We start from the raw sequence: 22,475 nt of genomic DNA, 5'->3' as shown, positions 1-22,475 counted from the left end.
AAAAGATGGTCATGAGTAAGCCTCTGTGCTGTGACCTCAGAAATTATGAAGCTAGGAATGACACTGTGGTGCAGTGTGTTAAAGCTCCAGCCTGCAGCACTAGCATTGCATATGGGTGCCAGTTCAAGTCCCAGCTGGTCCTCTTCTAATCCAGCTCTCTGCTAATGCACCTGAGAAAGGAGCAGAGGTTGGCCCAAGTCCTTGGTTCCCTGTACCCATGTGGGAGACAAGAAAGACACTCCTGGCTCCTAACTTCATCTTGGCCCAGTATTGGTTGTTGTGTCCATATAGGGAGTGAACCACTTCTCTCTATCTCTACCTCTCTCTATAATTCTAGCTTTCAAATAAATAAAGTAAATCTTTGAAAAAAGAAATCATAAACTAAGCATGAATTTATATAAAACATGAAAATAAGTGATCCTAGACTAACCAAGAAAGTAATGAGATTTTGAGACCAAGGTCAAGTAGCCTCGTGGGTTTATGTTGAGTGGTTCAGATTTCTTTAAGGGTGGAGTTTGAAGTATGCTTTCTCTCCTATTTTTCAGTATCATTGAAAAATATGCAAACAAAAAGATGAGAAATGCATAGGAAATGAATCTTTCTGTGCAAATAGGAGGCAATTGATCAAAAGCCTCCAGAAATTCAAATTATCACACAGGAATGTTTATAGAAAGAATTTAGAGGAGGTAACCAGCACTGATGATTTCAGAATGAGCTAGAAAACACTTTTAAAGAAGATGAGCACATCCCAGTTTGCAGAAACACATTCTTCAAACTGATTGGAAGTGTTTAACTACAGTGGTATATTGTGACTTTTCTCTACCTGTTGTACTTCTGAGAAGCTGAAGGTGTTGGGTGTCCTTAGGAATTTGGGGAAGCTGTCCTAGAGTAGAGACAAAGTATTTTTACATTTGAAAAACCCCACAAATGATGTTTACCTGGGAAGACTGAATGTAAGACAATCATAGATTCCAATCATACTCCTTAAATGTTGTCTTGCTTAAAGTACAGGAACATTTCACTCTTCTCCACCTACAAGTAAGTGATCAGTAAAACTTTTTCATGTTTATATTTGAAATATCAGAGAAGCACAAAACACACAGTTTTTATAAAAATAAACTGGAGAAAAAGGACAGGGAAAATGGTTGCTAGGTAGTGGGTGAATATCTTTATTAAACATTTGTCCATTCTTTAGAATACTTTATAGTTATTTCATCTTTGTGAAAGGCAGAGTGATAGTGAGAGGAGAAAGAGAGAGAAAGAGGTCCTCTCTTAGCTCACTTCCCAGATGCCTGCAACACTTAGGTCTAATAAGTCTGAAGCCAAAACTCTAGAATTCATCTAGTATTCCCTGGTGTCTCACAGGTTCCCAGGCACATGAACCATTATCTACTTCCTCCCTGTTTACATGGGTAGAAAGCTGTACTGAAAGCAGAGTAGCCAGGGCTGAAACTGACACTGTTTTGAGATGCAGGGATCACACACATCATAGCACAAATGAAATTCTACCATCCTTGAAAAATTCTCATAGTAAAAAGAATCATATTTCAACATTGGGAAACCTCATGGTACAATTTAATGTATTAATTTATTAAGGAGAAAAGCCATATAATGGTCATAAATAAGTACCTCATACTGATTTTGTGAAAATATTATGCCACTTGGATAACAAGTAACTTCATTCCCTTTACATGAGTATGCCAGGAGAAATAGTTACATGTGATTCAGTAACATGATTGCTTTTTCCTCATTTCAGTGGTCATGGAAAGGGATGACCTGATTAGGATCAACCAGGAAAGTCATGACAAAAATCTGAATCAGGATTTTATGAAAAATAATAAGACATCAGCTCTCAAGAGAGTTGAATTAAGAAAAACACTTAGTTTAAATTCAAGCCATATTCCAACACTGATTATTAAAAAAGGAACCTATACAGGATTGAAGCCTGAGGAATGCAGTAAATGTCACAATGTGTATCCCCCCAGTGGGCCTGATCAACTACAGGCTGGAGAGAAATTTGATAACACTAAGATACCTGGAAATTCTCTCCAGTTCTGTGAGCCTCTTGGTCAGCATGACAATATTCACATCATGAAGCAGCCATTTGGACCCACTGGACAAGCAAACGTCTGCACAAGAAAGATGTTTTATAAATCCGAGAGGATTCATATGGCAGAAAACTATAATAAATCAACTGTCACTTTTGGAAAAGCAACTCAAATAGAAAAAGTTAAACATGAAAATTTTGGCCTCAATATGCACCAACAAACCCACACAAGAGAGAAAATTTATAAGTACCTTAGGTATGTTGAACCTGTCATTCACCAGTCACATCCTGCAATAAATCAGAGAATAAATACAAGGGGAAAATGCTACACATGTAAACCTTGTGGAAAATCACTCAGTTTTAATTCACCTTATAAATGTTATGACTGTAGAAAAGCTTTTGGACAAAAGTCAGTCCTCAGGAAACATCAGCAGATTCACACAGGGGAGAAGTCTCATGAATGTAATGACAGTGGAAAAGCCTTTACACAAAAGTCACACTACATAAATCATCAGCAAATTCACACAGGAGAGAAACTTCTTGAATTTAATGACTGCGGAAAAGCCCTTACACAAAAGTCACAAGTCATAAACCATCAGCGAATTCACAGAGGGGAGAAACTTTATAAATGCCTTCATTGTGGAAAAGGCTTTCTGTGGAAGTCAGTCCTCATAGTACACCAGAGAATTCACACAGGGGAGAGACCCTATGAATGTAATGACTGTGGAAAAGCCTTTGCACGAAAGTCAAACCTCATAATGCACCAGAGAATTCACACAGGAGAGAAACCTCATAAATGTAATGAGTGTGGAAAAGCCTTTGTGCAAAAGTCAGACCTCATCATACACCAGCGAATTCACACAGGGGAGAAACCTCATAAATGTAATGAGTGTGGACAAGCCTTTGGGAAAAAGTCAGCCCTCATCAAACACCAGCGAATTCACACAGGGGAGAAACCTCATAAATGTAATGACTGTGGAAAAGCCTTTGGGCAAAAGTCAAACCTCATAAGGCACCAGCCAATTCACACAAGGGAGAAACCTCATAAATGTAATGAGTGTGGAAAAGCCTTTGGGCAAAAGTCAGCCCTCATCAAACACCAGCGAATTCACACAGGGGAGAAACCTCATAAATGTAATGAGTGTGGAAAAGCCTTTGGACGAAAGTCAAACCTCATCATACATCAGCGAATTCACACAGGGGAGAAACCTCATGAATGTAATGACTGTGGAAAAGCTTTTGGACAAAAGTCAGCCCTCCTCGTACATCAGCGAATTCACACAGGGGAGAAACCTCATAAATGCAATGAGTGTGGAAAAGCCTTTGGACGAAAGTCAGACCTCATCATACATCAGCGAATTCACACAGGGGAGAAACCTCATAAATGTAATGACTGTGGAAAAGCCTTTGGGCAAAAGTCAAACCTCATAATGCACCAGAGAATTCACACAGGGGAGAAACCTCATAAATGTAATGACTGTGGAAAAGCCTTTGGACGAAAGTCAGACCTCATGATACACCAGCGAATTCACACAGGGGAGAAACCTCATAAATGTAATGACTGTGGAAAAGCCTTTGGGCGAAAGTCAGCCCTCATGATACACCAGCGAATTCACACAGGGGAGAAACCTCATAAATGTAATGACTGTGGAAAAGCCTTTGGGCAAAAGTCAGCCCTCATGATACACCAGCGAATTCACACAGGGGAGAAACCTCATAAATGTAATGACTGTGGAAAAGCCTTTGGACGAAAATCAGCCCTCATCAAACACCAGCAAATTCACATGGGACAGAAACCTCATGAATGTAATGACTGTGGAAAAGCCTTTGGATGAAATTCAGACCTCATCATAGAGCAGCAAATTCACACAGGGCAGAAACCTCATGAATGTAATGACTGTGGAAAAGCCTTTACACAAAAGTCACACCTCATAAACCACTAGCAAGTTCACACAGATGAGAAGCCCTATGAATATAATGACTATGGGAAAGCCGTTGGATGAAAGTCAGACCTCCTCATACATCAGTGAATTCACACGGCAGAAACCTCATAAGTGTAATGACTGTGGCAAAACCTTTTTATGAAAGTCACACCTCATATCACACTGAAGAATTCACACAGAGGAGACCCATGAATGTAATGACCAGGGGAAAGCCTCTTGATAAAAGTCAGTCCTTTGGAAACATCAGAGAATTCACACAGGGGAGAAACCTCATGAGTGTAATTACTGTGGAAAAGCCTTTGGACAAAAGACAAACCTCATATCATAGAAGAGAATTAACACAGGGTAGAAAACTCATGAATGGAATAACTGTGGAAAATCATTTAGCCATAAATCAACCCTCATCGTGCATCAGAGAATTCACACAGGGCAGAAACCTTATGAATGTAATGACTGGAAAACCCTTTGGACAAAAGTCAAACCTCATAATGCACCAGAGAATGCACACAGTGTTGAAACTTCATGAGTATAATGACTGTGGAAAAACTCCAAATGCATCAGAGGATTCACCCGGAGAAATAATCTTATAAATGTAATGACTGCAGAAAAGCATTTTTCTATAAATTATACCTCATATCAAACAGAATTCACACAGGGCATAAACCTTATGAATCTAATGAGTGTGGAAAAGCCTTCATAAATCATATGTTATAAATCATAGCTCATATCACACCAGAGACTTCACACCAGGGAGAAACTTCACGAATGCAATAACTGTAGAAAATTTCTTGGGAATAAGTCACATCTCCGAATGCATCAGAAAATTCACATGAAGAGAAACCTTTTGAACATAATGACTTGGAAAGCTTTTTCCCATAATTCAGCCCTCATTGCACAGCATCTAATTCATATGGGGGAAAACACTTTGGATATAATGCATATGGAAAAGCTTTTATCCTCAAGTAACACCTCATAAAACATCAGAATTCACATCGGGGAGAAACCTTATGAATGGAATGAGTGTTGGAAACTGCCAAAATCACACAATATAACAGCAGAGAATTTGGTACATGGTGGAAATCTTGTAATAAATGTGAGAAAGACTTTTTTCAGAAGGAATACCTCATAACACATGCAGTTCAAACGAGGGAGAGAACTTGATTATAATGAATGTGAAGGACTTTTTCCAAAATCAACCTAACCATGTGACAGAGCCTTTTAATGGAAATCCCATAAGGAAAAAATTTGGGGACCAGCGCTGTGGCACAGTAGGTTAAACCCTGGCCTGAAGTGCCAGCATGCCATGTGGGCACTGGTTCTAGTCCCAACTGCTCCTCTTCTGACCCAGCTCTCTGCTATGGCCTGGGAAAGCAGTAGAAGATGGCCCTGCACCCAGGTGGGAAACCTAGAAGAAGCTCCTGACTCCTGGCTTTGGATCTCTGTAGCTCCAGCCATTGCATCCATCTGGGGAGTGAACCAGTGGATGGAAGACCTCTTTATGCTTCCCTGTCTCTCTGTAACAATCTTTCAAATAAATAAAGTAAATCATTAAAAAATGAAGAAGTTCAGAAATATTATTAGTGTGACAAAAAGCCATTTGTCAGAAATCGATCATTATACATCAGAGAATTCACATAAGGGGTTTCTTAGGAGTGTAATGAATGTGGAAGTATATTTTCATGGAATTCAGGCTTGAATAAATATGCAACTCAAAAAAGGTGATATCCTTCAAGTGCAGTAGATTTGAACAAACCATAGCCAGAAATTAAACATCAGGCTGGCACCGTAGAGCAGTAGGTTAATCCTCCCCCTGCAATGCTGACATCCCATATGGGTGCCAGTTCTTATCCCAGCTGCCCCTCTTCCAGTCCAGCTGTATGCTGTGGCCTGAGAAAGCAGTAGAAGATGGCCTAAGTGCTTGGGCCTCTGCACCCACATGGGAGACCAGGAAGAAGCACCTGGCTCCTGGCTTTGGATTAGTGCAGCTCTGGCCATTGCAGCCATTTGAGGAGTGAACCAACAGAAGGAAGACCTTTCTCTCTGTCTCTCTCACTGTCTGTAACTCTACCTGTCAAATAAATAAATAAAAATCTTAAAAAACAAGAAATTAAACATCAACAAACAAGAGAATTCAAATAGTAAAATGTCAATTTAATGAATGTGAAAAATTCTTCTGCCATTAATCAATTCACATGAAGAGACTCAGAAATGAGAAAACATACATGCATAGGAAAGTCATGAACCATACGTCATCTCTTAATGGTTACCTGACAACTCACAGAAAGAAAAAAGCCTATGACTGTATTGTAATGGGAAATACCTTTATTATTAGGTGAACTTCCACAAAACATAGCAAGATTACAGAGAGAAGTCCCTGAAATATAATTTGTCTGGAAGAATTCTTTGGTGGAATCACACCTTAGTAGGTATTGGGCAGTTTTCATGATGAATTGTGACAGAGAGTGGTTAACCGTTCTTCAGACATTTTTCTCTTATACAACCTGCAGTTTTGGTTTCTCATTGAGAGTGGGATCAAGTATATGAATTGAACTGTGCTCTCTTGTGTAAATTTTGTTAATAAATATTTCAAAGTTGAGTAACAGTAATTGCAACAGTTATTTGGAATACCATCTTCATCAATTACAAAGTTATTTGTTTATAGCTGCTTTGTTGGCCACCCAGGATTCTTTCCCCACATTATTGTAGTGCAAATCATAGGCATATGAAGTGACACATGTTCCAGCCATAATAGTGTACCCTGACCCTGGATAATAAGTGTTGTGTGCAGCACAAAGGAATGCGTTTGTGGTGACCTATATACCCATGAGAAATTTCAACTTATCTGTGTGCACATCTGGATTAGACTCTACTATCCAAGGTCTATTTGAATATGCAAGTAGATGTTGTCCCACACATCACCCTCATTCTTTAAAGGGACAACCTCAAACACTATAAGTTGCAATACTCATCTGAATTTTCCTGTATTACTGAGTGCATAATACCTTTTTCATTCATGATCCCCCTATTCTACATGTCTTCATTCTATTCCTAATTGCCTTGAGACAAGAACATGCAATGAAGTCTGTCCAGGTGGTACCCATTGCAACAGAGAAGCAGGAGCATAAATGTAGTACACTTTTCTTTAAAAAAAAGATTTATTTATTTATTTGAAAGAGTTACACAGAAAGATAGAGGAAGTGAGAGAGGGAGATCTTCCATCCAATGGTTCACTCTCCAATTGGTCACAACGGCCAGAACTGTGCTGATACAAAGCCAGGAGCTTCCTCCGGATCTCCCATGTAAGGTGCAGGGGCCCAAGGACTTGGGCCTTCTACTATTTCCCAGGCCATAGCAGAGAGCTTGATTGGAAGTGGAGCAGCCGGGTCTTGAGCCAGCACCCATATGGGATGCCGGTACTTCAGGTCAGGGCGACAACCTGCTGTGAGACAGCAGTGGCCCCTGTAGTGCACTTTTGTATTAATTTAACTTTACTATAATTTTTATAACCTTTTATTGTTGTATTATTCCCTGCTCCTACAGGTGGCTCTCATTTTTACAGAAAATGTGTGTTTTTATCCCTTCCAATTTACAATGTCATTTCTTGATTTATATAAACCTGATATACATTCAGTTAATTCCTCAGGATCCCCTCAGGAGGAACACTTTTCCTAGGTTGCATGGCTATTCCCATGATAACAGGGCTACAAATGCTATGATGCATCTAGTTGCAGTAGCTCTTTTATTTCCTATCTAGAGAATAGCTGTGCAAGTCATCCATTCCACCTCCATTACTACCCATTAGAAACAGCTCTTCATCCCTGTTTAAGTCCCCATGGCTTCTTACAAGTGTTCATCAAATTAAGTCTTATATAAACAGATTTAATAGAAAATGAATGGTGTGTCTGCTGGTAGTTTCAGTGAGGTTGAATGATTTGCTGGACTGCTGTTTTGTCTGGGTTATCTTTCATATTACTTAGAACTAATTTTTCACAATATTGCTTGCCTGAGCACTTTTTCTAGGCTCCCAGCTAAACAGGTGTTTGAAGACTAGATTTGCTATTAATTCTCATAGTACAACTCATTAAGGACAGAGGTCTCAATGGGGAGCATAGATCCTTATGTGGTCCTTGGGACAGAGTAAATATTATACACACTTGATTTAATGCTCAGGCACTGGGCTCCATCAAGGAGAAGAGCTCAGCTGAACAGAATATAACTCCCTTCTGATTAAAAAAAGAGATTTACCATGCCAAACCTGGATGTGTCACCTTAGGCATACCCTTTTCCCTTGAGAACTGAACAGAGCTCTCTGGCCATACCCACTATAAGCCTCTAGAGATTCACTGAAAGCAGAAAGTCCATTTATCTACAGTGATAATACAATGATAAAAACCGTCACAGCAGAAAAAAAAGATGAGTATCTCAAAAATGCTAAACAAGAAATGCAACAATATGAGAAACAAAAATAAGGAAGACATCATGACACTCCCAAAAGAACATGACACTTCCATACTAGATCATGAAGGTGATGAGATAGAAGAAATGCAAGAAATAGAACTCAAAAATTTGATCATATGATTACATAGAAGTAATCAAAAGCAAATGCACAAACTACTGAAATCCATGAAGGTCATGAAAGAAAATCTCTCCCATGAAATTGAAATTATAAGGAGGAATCAAGATGAAAGGAAGAATTCAATAGAACAAATAAAAAATGCAGTGGAGAGCCTTAAAAATAGAATCAGTGAGGCAGAAGAGAGAATATCAGACTTAGTAGACAGAGCACAGGAAAGTATACAGTCAAACCAAACACAATTAGAGGAGATTAGAAAAAAGACTATTGGGAATCTACAGGATACTATAAAAAAAAGGCAACATTCTGATTCTAGGAGTTCCTGCAGGCATGGGGACAGAGAAAGGATTAGAAGGCATTTTTAGTGAAACTTGTTGATGCCCACAAGATAAGCATAATGTTGCTTGCTCTAGCTTCTGTAACAAAGGCTTGGCTTTGTAATTAACTTCAACAAGATATGGCTTGGGCCTTTATAAGCTTACCCTAGGGCTCTATCAGGGCTGTTTGATTTGGAGAGCACATGCCCCTGTGCAGCTGCCGGCTTTCAGAAATAAAAGACTCCGTAATTTGGCCCTGAGACTTCAGCACTTATTAATATTAATAAACTTACTTTATTATTTATTATTTAAACTTACTTTATTAATATTAATAAACTTACAGATCACCTCTCACAAGATTAGTTTTTGAGAAGCTAGCAGTTGTGGGACTGCTTAGAAAAAAATAGAGGACAATCAGGGGACAAAAAGTAGTGACTCTGGTCAGGGCATAGCTCATTTGAACTTGAAAATCAGTAAAATGTAGCCTGAGGATCTGCAGCACCTCCTGCATGGACCCAGAGGCCCCTCTGACTTTGACCACCTTGACCTCAGCATGACACTGGCACAGCTCCCCATACTCTGTTACAGGAAACTGGATTGCCAGCATCACTGAAGAGAACAAGGAGAGTCCCACAGTGACAGAGGTGGAGCCTGAGTCTCAATGAGGGGCAAGGACCCATGGCAATGTGGCCAGGTGTTCCCCATGTCTCACAGAAGACAGTGAGTGTGCCTCTGGTGGACTTCTTGTTGCAGGCAGAGGACTGCTCACCTGCAATCCCCACTTGAGGACTGGTTACTATGTGAATCATGCTGGCTGTGAGGCTTTAGCTCCAGGCAAAACTTTGCTCCTCCATTGGCTGCCCAGAATTAATCCAGACATGGCCAAGCAGGCCCTACAGCACTGCTCAATGCATGGCGTGGCCTTTGTCAGTGAGGATAGTGTCAACAAAAAGAAGCTGCACCACTGCCCCTGAGCCAAGCACCCAAAAGCACTTGTCTGTCCCAGCATCTGAACACCAGCCTGTTTTCATAATCAATTTCATTGTGACAGTCAATAAACCTGGAGAAAAAGTGGGAAAAACTAATGTAATTCTATACACTTTTCAAAAGATGAAGAGGAGGAATACATCTGGACTAATTTATAATGCAAACATTATCCAACTTCAATGATTGAAGAAATCAAATTTCCGCATGAGCAATAATAAAAAATCAAACTAAATTTTGAAACAGGATATTCTTCAATAGGTGAATGTATGAGTAAACTGTGTTGTATCTGAGAGACCTGAGCCGGGATCAAGGCACAGCTCTTTTAGAATAGGCCTCCATCTTTTAACTCAGGCCTGACAGGGCCCTGAACCCTACAGCTCATGAAAGAAAAAAGAAATAAATGAACTCCCTTGCAATAAACCCACCTAGCAACAGCCAATCGGCAGATAGCAGGGAAATACCTGAAGTTTCAGGTGTCTTTTCAGGCTGTTAAGGTGATTGATAACATCCTGAGACACTGCAGTTTGGCACGTACACCCTAGCGGCTTGGACCCTATACTTTAGCCAATAATTTTAAAAGGCATCGACCTCAAAAGCCATCCCACCACCTTTACTAGGTCCATTCGTGCCGCTGGATGCACTAACCAATTTTAAGAGATGTTCTTTGAATCTCCCGTGGAATGAGATGATTTGCTGAATGGTGCTATAATGTATAGATTGTCTCTGAAAACCCTATAAAAACCCTGTTAACTGAAGAGTTGGGGCTTTCAACCAGACCCGTGGCATCAATGATATTTGAGAGCCCAGGCCCAGACCTGCAATAAAATTCTCACGTGTTTTACAGCCGTATAGGCTCCTTGGTGGTCTTTGGGGACAATTGAACTGGGCATAATATATCATACAAAAAAATTTAATTTCTAAAAGGAAATGAGCTCACAAATCATTTGGGCCATTAGCATTGAATGCCACATCCTGTTTCAACAGCCTGAACATGCAGATGAACATCTGTGAGATGGGATAACTTTAAAGTAAAGTTAAGTTTCAAGATAAAGTCTGGGAGTCAGCACTGTGCTGTAGTGGCCTAAGCCTCTGCCTGCAGTGCCATCATCCCATATGGGCTCCAGTTCAAGTCCCAGCTGCTACACTTCTGATCCAGCTCTCTGCTTTGGCCTGGGAAAGCAGTGGAAGATGCCCCAAGGTGTTAGGCCGATGCACCCATGTGAGAGACTTGGAATGAAGCTCATGGCTTTGGATTGGTCCAGCTCCAGCCATTTGGGGAGTGACCAGCAGATGGAAGATCTTTTTTTCTGTCTCTCTCTTTGTCTATAAATCTGTCCAATAAATAAATAAAATCTTTGAAAAGAAAAGATAAAGTCGGCCTGATTTTGTATCACTGTTTTCTGTTGTTGCTGAGGCCTGAGGCAGCTTTCCTAGTTTATTTCTGCCTGCATAGGGGGGTTCATTCCCTATACTTTTTCAGTGGATAGGGGTGTTTGACAAATTTAACATGGTCTCCTGACTTAAAAAATCTCAGGAAATTGAGAATACAATAATACTCCATCAATATGAAAAAGAGTATATACAATAAAACTCCAAAACATATTTAATGACAAAAAATAAAATACTTTACTGTTAATATCAGGAACAAGATAGTAATTTGTTTTCACTACTTTTATTCAACTTTGTAGTGAAGATTCTAGCAATAAAAATAAATAAAAGTAGTGAAATTGAAAGGAAGAAGGAAAGATGTCTATTCACAAATATGATCACAACATAGGGGTGAGAATTCTCCACCCTCAAACTCTCACTTGTAGGCAGCTTCAGGTTTTAGTGATAAAGTTTTATTGGAACACAGCTATGCTCATGGATTTATTTATCTATGACTACTGTCACACTAAAATGACAAAAAGTTGTCACAGAAAATGTATTGGTACAAATAAAAAATATTTACTATCATTAGTAAGAGAGTAGTTTGAGAAAGAAAACAACTGACAAGAATAGGTCTAGACAAAAATTGTGATGGCATAAACCAAAAACATAATGCAGCAATAAGTGAGTTTAGTAAAATGAGAAGAAACAAAATCAATACAGAAGAATAAAATGCATTTAATGTAACACCAATGAAAATCAAAATTTTAGAATCACCACTAGTTCACTTAAAATATGAAATGCACATCTGATGAAATACTGACAGGCCTACAAAAACAACTTAATTTTAAATGAAATTAAATATTCCTCTCTAAGTGGAAACATTTTATTCAAGAATCTCAGGATTCATCAATGTTAAAACATTATTTATCCTAACATTATTTTACAGACTCAACACAATTTCAATCTCTTTTCCAGCAAGCTACCTGGTTATTTTTAAAGTAACAAGCTGATATAAGCTCATATGAAAATGCAAAGAATCTATGATAGCCAAAATAACTCTGTAAAAATTATAAAATCAAAGGGATGATTTTAAGAGTTATAAATGTATACTAACTAAAGTGTGCTGTTGACACACAGAAAGCCAAACAGATTAATGGAACACAAGAGGTTGCATAGAAGATCCGAACACAAACAGTGAACAGGTTTTCTACAGAGTCTCAATTGCAATGCAGTGGAGAAAGTATAGCCTTTTCAACACATAGTGTTAGCACAATAAGATATTTCCAATAAAATAGCTTCTACTTACAAAATTGAAAAAAAAAAATGTGCCACAGATATAACTATAGTACTGAAAACTGCAATACTTCCAGAAAAAAATCATAGAAGAAATTTTTTTTTACTTTAAGTTAGGGAAAGATTTCCTAGATATGAGAAAAACTTAAGAGGACATCCATTCACTGGTTCACTCCCCAGATGGCCACAATGGCCAGAGCTGGGGTGATCTGAAGTCAGAAGCCAATAGCTTCTTCTGGATTTCCCAAGCAGTTGGGCCATCTTCTACTGCTTTCCCAGGCCATAACAGTGAGCTGGATCAGATGTGGAGCAGCCAGGACTCAAATTGGTACCCAGATGTGATGCCGGCACTGCAGGCAACAGTTTTATGCACTATGCCACAGCACTGGCCCCAAAAACTTCTTTTCAAAACACTGTTTAAAGAATGAAAGTCAAAGCAAAAAAAAAAATCCTTGAAAAATATACCATGGGACCGGCTCTGTGGCATAGTGGGTAAAGCTTCTGCCTAGAGCGCCAGTATCTCATATGTGCTCCAGTTTGAGTCCCAGCTGCTCCACTTCTGATCCAGCTCTCTGCTATGGCCTGGGAAAACAGTAGTAGATGGCCTGAGTCCTTGGGCCCCTAAGTCCTCATGGGAGACTTGGAGGAAGTGCCTGCCTCCTGGCTTTGGATCGGCACAGTTCCGGGCATTATAGCCAACTGGGAATGAACCAACAGATGGATGGCCTATCTCTCCCTGCCTCTCCTTCTCGCTCTGTGTAACTTTGACTTTCAAGTAAATAAATAAATCTTTTAAAAAAAAAGGAAAAGGAAAAATATACCTGATAAATTAATGGTATCCATAATATATGAAGAAATTTTATAGTGCAACACATAAGATGCCAACAAAACAACCCTTCATTCTAAAATAGTAAGCATGTTAGATATAGTTCACCACAGAAGATGTGAGAGGGTGCTGTTGTTTAATAATGGGTTGAACCACCCCCTACAATACTAGCATTCTATAAGAGTGCTGATTTGAATTCTGTCTGCTATACTTCCAAACCAGTCATGTTGTTAATGCTCCTGGGAAAGCAGCAGTAGATTCTATATATATTCTGACCCCTGGCACATATGTGGGAGACCTATATTCAGTGATCCTCACCAGGTAATCAGTGAGCCCTGAGTATGTGTAACTTCCCACAGTGACCGCCCAAAGTACCAGCCATACCCTGAGCCCTCCCATGCAGCCTCAGTGTTTTCACAGTCCCAGCACACAAGCTTCCCACAGTCATGAGCACCAAGTCCTCTATTAGTCCTCCCCACCAAATTCAGGTTTCTCTGCTCTGCTGGTTGCTGGGTGTGCAGATACGAACTGGCGCATCTGTTACATATGTCCAAAATGGTGCCTGCCCTCCATCAGCTTGTTACAGGATGCCAGTTTCAGGGTGGTCATGGAGAGAGAAACAAGCCTAGTTTGGCATGTACACTGTCCCACCTAGGGCTCCTAGCTGGATTCCCACCAGGATCTTTCTGCAACTTTATTACCAGTGGCTTGGGCTGCTCCAGTCTGGTCTCACCTCCTGAGCTACTGTTGAGGTTCTTGGCTGCTGGGTTTCTGAGTTGTACATGTCCACACCCTGCATATGGTCCACAGTGTCCCTCTAATTTGTGTGGAGTTTCCTCTGACATTTTTCCCTAACTCTTCCTTGAGACTGTACTCTCCATTTTTTCATACTATCTTGTCCTAGATTACAACAGTAAGCTCCCTCTCTACTCCTCTATTTTAATCCAATCCCTGATTTATTTTTCTCAAGAAATTCATCAATAGGCTTTTTTATACTCATCTGTTCAATTGTTTATTATTGTGTTCAACAAATACTTATTGAAGAACCAAGGCATGTCCATAATAGCCACAGTGGAAAGAAGCATGGCTTTTAAATTTTAAAATTTTATAATAAAAATAATTATCTGTAATAGATTACAAATAGTTTGTTTTCTAGAGTATGTATACCAAGTCCTCTTATTTTCCCTAGAGTTTAAACCACTATTATATAGCATGTTGAAAAATCATAGCCATTTGGCCAGCACCATGGCTCACTAGGCTAATCCTCCGCCTTGCAGCACCACCACACCGGGTTCTAGCCCCCATCAGGGCTCCGGAGTCTGTCTGGGTTGCCTCTCTTGCAGGCCACCTCTCTGCTGTAGCCAGGGAGTACAGTGGAGGATGGCCTGAGTGCTTGGGCCCTGCACCCCATGGGAGACCAGGATAAGTACCTGGCTCCTGCCATTGGATCAGCGTGGTGTGCCGGCTGCAGCGCGCTGGCCGCGGTGGCCATTGGAGGGTGAACCAACAGCAAAAGGAAGACCTTTCTCTCTCTGTCTCTCTCTCTCACTGTCCACCTGCCTGTCAAAATAAAAAAAAGAAAAATCATAGCCATTTATGATGATAGTGTCAATGACACTGTCATATATATAATGCTAAGGAATGGCTAAATTTCATCTTTCAAATTGCTTTTATTGGATGCATGATTGTGAGAACATTATTAGAAAGGCTTCACCCTAAGCTCATTTTCCCAACCTCACCTCCCTCCCTACAAACTACCCTCTCTAACTTGGATTCTGTATCATCTTCACTCTCTCTCTTTTTTTTTTTGACCATCAGAGTGGACAGTGAGAGAGAGAGAGACAGAGAGAAAGGTCTTCCTTTGCTGTTGGTTCACCCTTCAATGGCTGCCGTGGCTGGAGTGCAGTGTCCTGCGCACCGCACTGATCTGATGGCAGGAGCCAGGTACTTATCCTGGTCTACCATGAGGTGCAGGGCCCAAGGACTTGGGCCATTCTCCACTGCACTCCCGGGCCACAGCAGAGAGCTGGCCTGGAAGAGGGGCAACCAGGACAGAAATCTGGCACCCCGACCGGGACTAGAACCCGGTGTGGTGTCGCCACAAGACGGAGGATTTGCCTAGCGAACTGCAGCACCAGCGCATCTTCACTCTCTAAAAGAGAATGCACCTGCCAACTAATGTGAAGAGCAAATCACTTCATCTCCTGTTTAGATGTTGCTTTGTGGATACTTGTGTGCTTCTACCTCCAAAAGCAGCCACTCTGTCATTCAACGGTCACTGTTACCTCCTTCAACAAACAGGCACTAAAAAAAGACAAGAGAAATCTCATACTTCGTGGAGTTTGTGTCTTCACAGAGCGTGTAGATTACAATTCTCATTGCTAAGGTCACCAAGGACAGAATGGAGTTCCCTGTTAAAAAAAATCCTCCTCTAACATATATGTGTTAGCCCATTAATATTTATTAGATTATTATATAAGATAGTTACTATGTTAGGACAAAGAGATAACAGCATCATGTAATGCACAAGAAAAAAAACCTAGGGTGCAGCTATTTTTTCCTTTTTTCATGGAGGTATCTGGCAGTTTGAGAAAAGAAAGAGATTGGGCAAGAGTGCAGGCTCTGGAGCAGCAAAAGCCAATTTTAGCTGAAGGAGTGATGATCCACACTAAAAAGTTCTTGCTTTCCAAAATTCAGAAACAAGCTTCCCAAGTAACTAACAAGTAATGAGATGCCCCAGGAAGAAAAGGCAGCTAAAGGATTCAGCTAGGTTGACTCCAATGAGACAAGAAGAGAAATCCATTTTTCAACATGATTCTTGAAGGATACTCTGTACCTCATGAAGCATCTGTCCAGGGTCTGGTGTCCTCTTGGTAATGTCAGCCATCAAACAGACATCATAATTCCCAGCTAGCTGCACTGTACCCATCATCATTCATTGGCTGGCCCCTACCCTGGTCAGCAGCACTGAAGCCTATACCCTATCCCAAGCCCTACTTCAACATCCCCAGCTTCTGCAGGACCAGAGACTGGTAAACCAAACTCAAGTGAAGACAAGGCACAATAAAAAGAAATATGGGGAAATGTGTGATTCAGGTTTGAGTAGTAGAGGCAACATGTGCTTAACTAACCAGTCTTGGTTCCAACCCAGATCCTGCAACATGTTAGTCTGTGACAAGACTGAGCCAATTATCTTGCTCCTCAGCATCTGTCTCCTCATCTGCAAAGATAAAATGCCTACTTTGCAGAGCTGATATGAAACTTAAATATATATGAAGTGGCCTTCAAAAAACAGTAATTAAAATTCTTATTTCTTTATTAAAGGACAATCCCAAATGGAAGTGAGGCAAGAATCAGATTTTACTAGACATAAATCCTACAGTATAACTCTAAGAATATAAAAAATCAAACCTGAATAACATACAGCAGCTACTTTGATACAGCAAAATATACATGCACATGCAACAGTTCTACAAATTCCCAGCTTGTGAAATCAGAATTATCTAAACAAAACAATGTTAATAACCAAAGTGTCTGATAACTTCTGCTCATTTCTTCACCACAAATGAAAACCTTCCAGGATGAAGTCAATGTCCTAATTTGCTTTCTCTAAGTTTGAGGATGGTTAGGATCACTTCATTGACCTTCTGGGGTTTCCAAGGCAACTGTTAGGGTAATTCTCAAAAGGAAAAGAACACCAATTCTGTGGCAACTGTTCTAGAGACACTCATACAGTAATAGACATTATTACTAGAAATGCAGTGCTCTCAACAGCAGCTATCTCCTTTGGATAATTTACTACATTCAACGCTCTAAGTAGGTAAACTTACACTTCTGCATAAAGAGTAATAATTATTACTACAAGAAACAATCAGAACTCTAAATGGAAAATAAAATTAATTTCATGAAAATAAATTATGAAACCTAAAGCCCAAATTTGTGGCATAACCCAGTATTGTCTTTCCAATAAAAAATGTTAATTCTCAAGTGTCTACACCTAAGAGATTCCCACAGCTGTCTCATGTCATCCTTTTCTAGGAGTCCTAGGGAGGGAAAGAAATGGATAAATTATATTCAGCATCCTGAGTGTTTCTGTTTATTATCACATAAATTTATGAGAGGTCAACTTTCAGTTCAGCATTTCAATGTTCAGTTATGCTAGAATATTTTATTTGTGGAGCAGGAATGTAACCTAGCAGTTAAAATGCTTGCATACCATGTAGGAGTCCCTGGGTTTCATTTCTGGCTCTAGAACCTGACTCAAGCTTCCTGATAATCCAGATCCTGGGAGACAGATAACTGCTCTTGCTGTCGACCTAGGAGACCTTGACTGAGTGCCATTTCTGCTGACTCAACCCCAAGTGGACATGAAGAATTTAGCTCTTTCATTACATCCCTATATCTTTGTCTCTATGCCTCCCAAATTTAAAAAATGAAACTAATTCTATTTCTGAGCCATTTAATAATGAACCACATCTAACCATGAACTATAAAGCAACTGAAGTTCTAAACAGAATTTTTTTAAATTTTTTATTTACATAAGGTAAACAAATTCCATGCATTTCATATGTACTGATTTAGGAGCATAGTAATACTTCCCACCAACCCTCTCTCCCGCCCTTGCTCCCATCTTCCCTCTTCCTTCTTTTCTTGATTTTTCTTTTAATTTTTACAATGGCATACTTTTAAAACACCACCAAGTAAAGAATTCAATAGATATTAAGTAAGAAAACCACTGTTCTTCAAGAGTATAGACGAGGGCAGTAAACAATATTGACATTTTAAAGTCTCAATTTTGCTCACATACATTATATTTTGTCACAGTAAATTTATAAAATATGTTTCAAGATTTGTACTACCTACACATACAAACAAAAGTATATAGAATAAACACAGCCTTCTCTACCAGATCACTTAAAGCACTGTAAAAACATATTGTAGTTGATTTATTTGTAAAAGAAAACTTCTTAGAATTCCACATTCCTCAATTATCACCAGTTTTTCTATTGCCTTTCTTAGTAAAAATTCTTTAAATTCTCTGAACTTATCCATACCAGTCAAAATTCCATAGCAACCATGTATTGAAATGGTTCCTTAACAAACTTAATTATTATCTACTTGTAAACCATTAGAGGTCATTGATATAATGAAATATTTTCTTGCTATGCCCCAGGGAAGATACAATCCTGTTTTATTTCCAGCAAATGTTATCACTGCTAACATTTTTGCAAAAGAAAATGAAGAATTCATAGTTTATCTTTTTTATCCTGATCACATAAACAGTTTTCATCATTCACTTGTAGCAGACTCCTGCATTAAAATCAATTAACTGAGTATTTTATTAAAAATAAAGAAAAGCAATTAGCCTACTAATATAGACTGCAGCTGTTGGTGAATTAAAGGTAGATATTTCTAGCCTCTGGACCCATTTTTGAAGTAAAGTTGATAGGATTTCTTTACAGACAAGAGAGGAGTTGTGAAAGAGAGATTAATCAAGAATTGCACTGTGGATCTCAGCAGAGCAACTGCAGAAGCTGCCATTAACTCAAGTAGAGAAGACTACCTAAGGGACAGGTATGAGAAAGAAATTGGCAAGAAAAAGAAATTAAAGGGATACAAAATGGGAAGGAAGAAGTCAAACGATCCCTCTTTGCAGATGATATGGTTCTTTATTAAGGGGATCCAAAGAACTCTACTAAGAGACTATTGGAACTCATAGAAGATTTTGGCAAAGTAGCAGGATATAAAATCAATGCACAAAAATCAACAGCCTTTGTATACACAAGCAATGCCACGGCTGGGAAAGAACTGCTAAGATCAATCCCATTCACAATAGCTACAAAAACAATCAAATACCTTGGAATAAACTTAACCAAGGTCGTTAAAGATCTCTACGATGAGAATTAGAAAACATTAAAGAAAGGAATAGAAGAGGATACCAAAAAAATGGAAAAATCTTCCATGCTCATGGATTGGAAGAATCAATATCATCAAAATGACCATTCTTCCAAAAGCAATTTATAGATTCAAGGCAATACCAATCAATATACCAAAGACATTCTTCCCAGATCTGGAAATTGATGCTGAAATGCGTATGGAGACACAGGAGACCTCAGATAACTAAAGCAATCTTGTACAACAAAAACAAAGCTGGAGGCATCACAATACCAGATTTCAGGACATACTACAGGGCAGTTGTCATCCAAACAACATGGGACTGGTACAGAAACAGATGAATAGACCAATAAAACAAAATAGAAACACCAGAAATCAATCCAAACATCTACAACCAACTTATATTTGATCAAGGATCTAAAACCAATTCCTGGAGCAAAGACAGTCTATTCAATAAATGGTGCTGGGAAAACTGGATTTCCACATGCAGAAGCATGAAGCAAGACCCCTACCTTACACCTTACACAAAAATGCACTCAACATGGATTAAAGACTTAAATCTACACCCGACACCATCAAATTATTAGAGAGCATTGGAGAAACCCTTCAAGATATTGGCACCGGCAAAAACTTCTTGGAAAAGACCCGGGAGGCACAGGCAGTCAAAGGCAAAATTAATATTTGGGATTGCATCAAATTGAGAAGTTTCTGTACTTCAAAAGAAACAGGCAGGAAAATGAAGACACAACCTACAGAATGGTAAAAAATATTTGCAAACTATGCAACAGATAAATGGTTAATAACCAGAATCTACAAAGAGATCAAGGAACTCCACAACAAGAAAACAAATAACCAACTCAGGAGATGGGCCAAGAATCTCAACAGACATTTTTCAAAAGAGGAAATTCAAAGGGCCAACAGACACATGAAAAAATGTTCAAGATCACTAGTAATCAGGGAAATGCAAATCAAAACCACAATGAGGTTTCACCGCACCCCGGTGAATGGCTCACATTCAGAAATCTACCAACAACAGATGCTGGCGAGGATGTGGGGAAAAGGGACACTAACCCACTGTTGGTGGGAATGCAAACTGGTCAAGCCACTATGGAATTTAGTCTGGAGATTCCTCAGAAACCTGAAGATAACCCTACCATACAATCCAGCCATCCCAGTCCTTGGAATTTACCAAAGGAAATTAAATTGGCAAAGAAAAAAGCAGCCTGAACCTTTATGTTTATTGCAACTCAATTCACAACAGCTAAGTCCTGAAACCAACCGAAATGCCCATCAACTGTAGACTGGATAAAGAAATTATGGGACATGTACTCTATAGAATACTATACAGCAGTCAAAAACAATGAAACCTGGTCATTTGCAACAAGATGGAGTAATCTGGAAAACATTATGCTGAGTGAAGTAAGCCAGTCCCAAAGGGGGAAATATCATATGTTCTCCCTGATCAGTGACAACTAACCGAGCACCAAAAAGGAAACCTGTTGAAGTGAAATGGACACTTTGAGAAACAGTGACTTGATCAGTCCTTTTCGTGACTGTTGATGTACAATTTAATATTTTATCCCTTTTAGTTTTTTTTTTGTTCTAGTTAATACTGTTGGTTGAACTCTGTAATCAACACACATTTATTCTGTCCATCTTTTTTCTAAAGATTGGTTTACTTATTTAATTGAAAGGCAGAGTTACAAAGAGGGAGGGGGAAGAAGAGAGATCTTAAATTAAAAAAAAAACATAGAGCCACAATGAAATAGATCCACTATGGCTTTTTTTATGAAATGCATTTTTCATTCTCATAAACTCCATAGTTTTCAAGATTTTTGCAACTGTTAACCTGTTTATATTTTCATAGTATTAAAATCATTGGTGTTCAATTATTTTCTTTGCTTGAGTTCAGATCCAAATATTTGAAGAAAGAAACTATTATACAAATTAGGTACAGTTTTTATGGTTGAGAGATTTCAGTATGTTGTGCATATTCAAACTTCTACGGCTTCATGCCTCCTGCTTTTGAAGCAGTGTATGCTGAGCACTTGAGAGACTTATGCATTTGCATGTATATTTTTAATATAAATATGTAATTTCCTTTTCGCTCTATATTGCTAAGTCATAATTCACATATGTGGTTATCCTATTAATAATGGGCTTTGTAAGCTTTGAACCATTTGAAAAGAATAAATATGTACTGCTGCATATTAGTAATGCTTACTTTTCTTGTATTTACTTCTCTTTTGTAAAGATCATTTTACATTCTTATGTAATATTTGATGCATACAAAATAATATAATTGTTATGCTGAGATAAAAAACACAACAAACTAGCACTCCAAACCACTTAAGATTAGCACTGTATTTGTTTTTGGCAAGTGCTTGTTCTTTTATTATATATATAATAAAAAACATAAATATTATATAATGCATTAATATAATAATATAATGAATATTATATAATATGTAATATATAAATATAAAATATTTTATATATATATATATATAAAACCTTGTACATTTGGGAAAAAATTCCTTAAATGACATCTGATTTCCTGTTTATTGTACTTTACTGAGCTGGCATGGAAAGGGATCTCAGCATTTCTTCAATCTTTCCATTACAGGCCCTTGCCAAGAGCATTGTGGTGGTAAAATGAAAGCAGCATTCCCACCTAAAAACATAAAACATAGCAAAAAAGGAATCTTCTCTGTAATGGAAGCAAGTCTGGGAGACATCTGCTGGAAAGGAATGAAAAGTAAAGTGAGCTCCATCTCTTACTGAATTGGCAGATTTTGCTATTGAGTTACTCAGTTTTCATGAACTTACAGTGTCAGCAGCAAATGATAACATCAGTCACAACACCCATTTTATATTATATGAATTTATGGTTGAAAGAAATTTCTACAAATATTTTTGTCAAAATATTGTGGTTGCTACCAAAAGTAAGCATTTAAAAATGAAACCATCTAAACCTTGAATTATGTATTTAAAATAAATACTCAGGTGAATTTTTACAAACAGCCCTTCAGTTATTCCGGATAAATATAATAAATTTCTGTAATTCCATAGCATCTGGTTTCAGAGTCAACACAAAGTCAGAAAATTAAACTGCCATGTACACAATAGTGAATCCATTAAAGAAACCAGCACTGCTTGCTATGAGGCAAGTGGTGGGAATAGGCCGGGAGTGGGGGGCAGGGAGGCATCAGCATCCTGTCCT

The 22,475-nt window shown here is 38.8% G+C and overlaps 1 protein-coding gene across 2 annotated transcripts in view; it reads left to right on the top strand.

Moving 5' to 3' along the window:
- The window catches only part of LOC149121621 (uncharacterized), a 43,739-nt gene extending 21,721 nt beyond the window's left edge, over positions 1-22,018 (top strand). Inside the window, exon 3 of one of the 2 annotated variants that reach the window (XR_016223441.1) lies at positions 21,879-22,018. Coding sequence is in view for 1 of the 2 variants with exons in the window: in XM_089316573.1 (XP_089172699.1) it covers positions 1,757-3,882 (2,126 nt within the window). In the remaining variant the exon portion in view is untranslated. Of the gene's footprint in view, positions 1-1,756; positions 5,337-21,878 lie in introns of those variants that run through there. The other variant, XM_089316573.1, reaches the window with a different exon arrangement.
- The last annotated feature ends 457 nt before the right edge of the window (positions 22,019-22,475 follow it).

Source organism: Oryctolagus cuniculus, chromosome 16, assembly GCF_051225735.1.
Source record: "Oryctolagus cuniculus isolate XC-2025 breed Fujian yellow rabbit chromosome 16, ASM5122573v1, whole genome shotgun sequence".
NCBI classification, from domain to species: domain Eukaryota; kingdom Metazoa; phylum Chordata; class Mammalia; order Lagomorpha; family Leporidae; genus Oryctolagus; species Oryctolagus cuniculus.
This window is presented reverse-complemented; position numbering and strand designations above follow the sequence as displayed.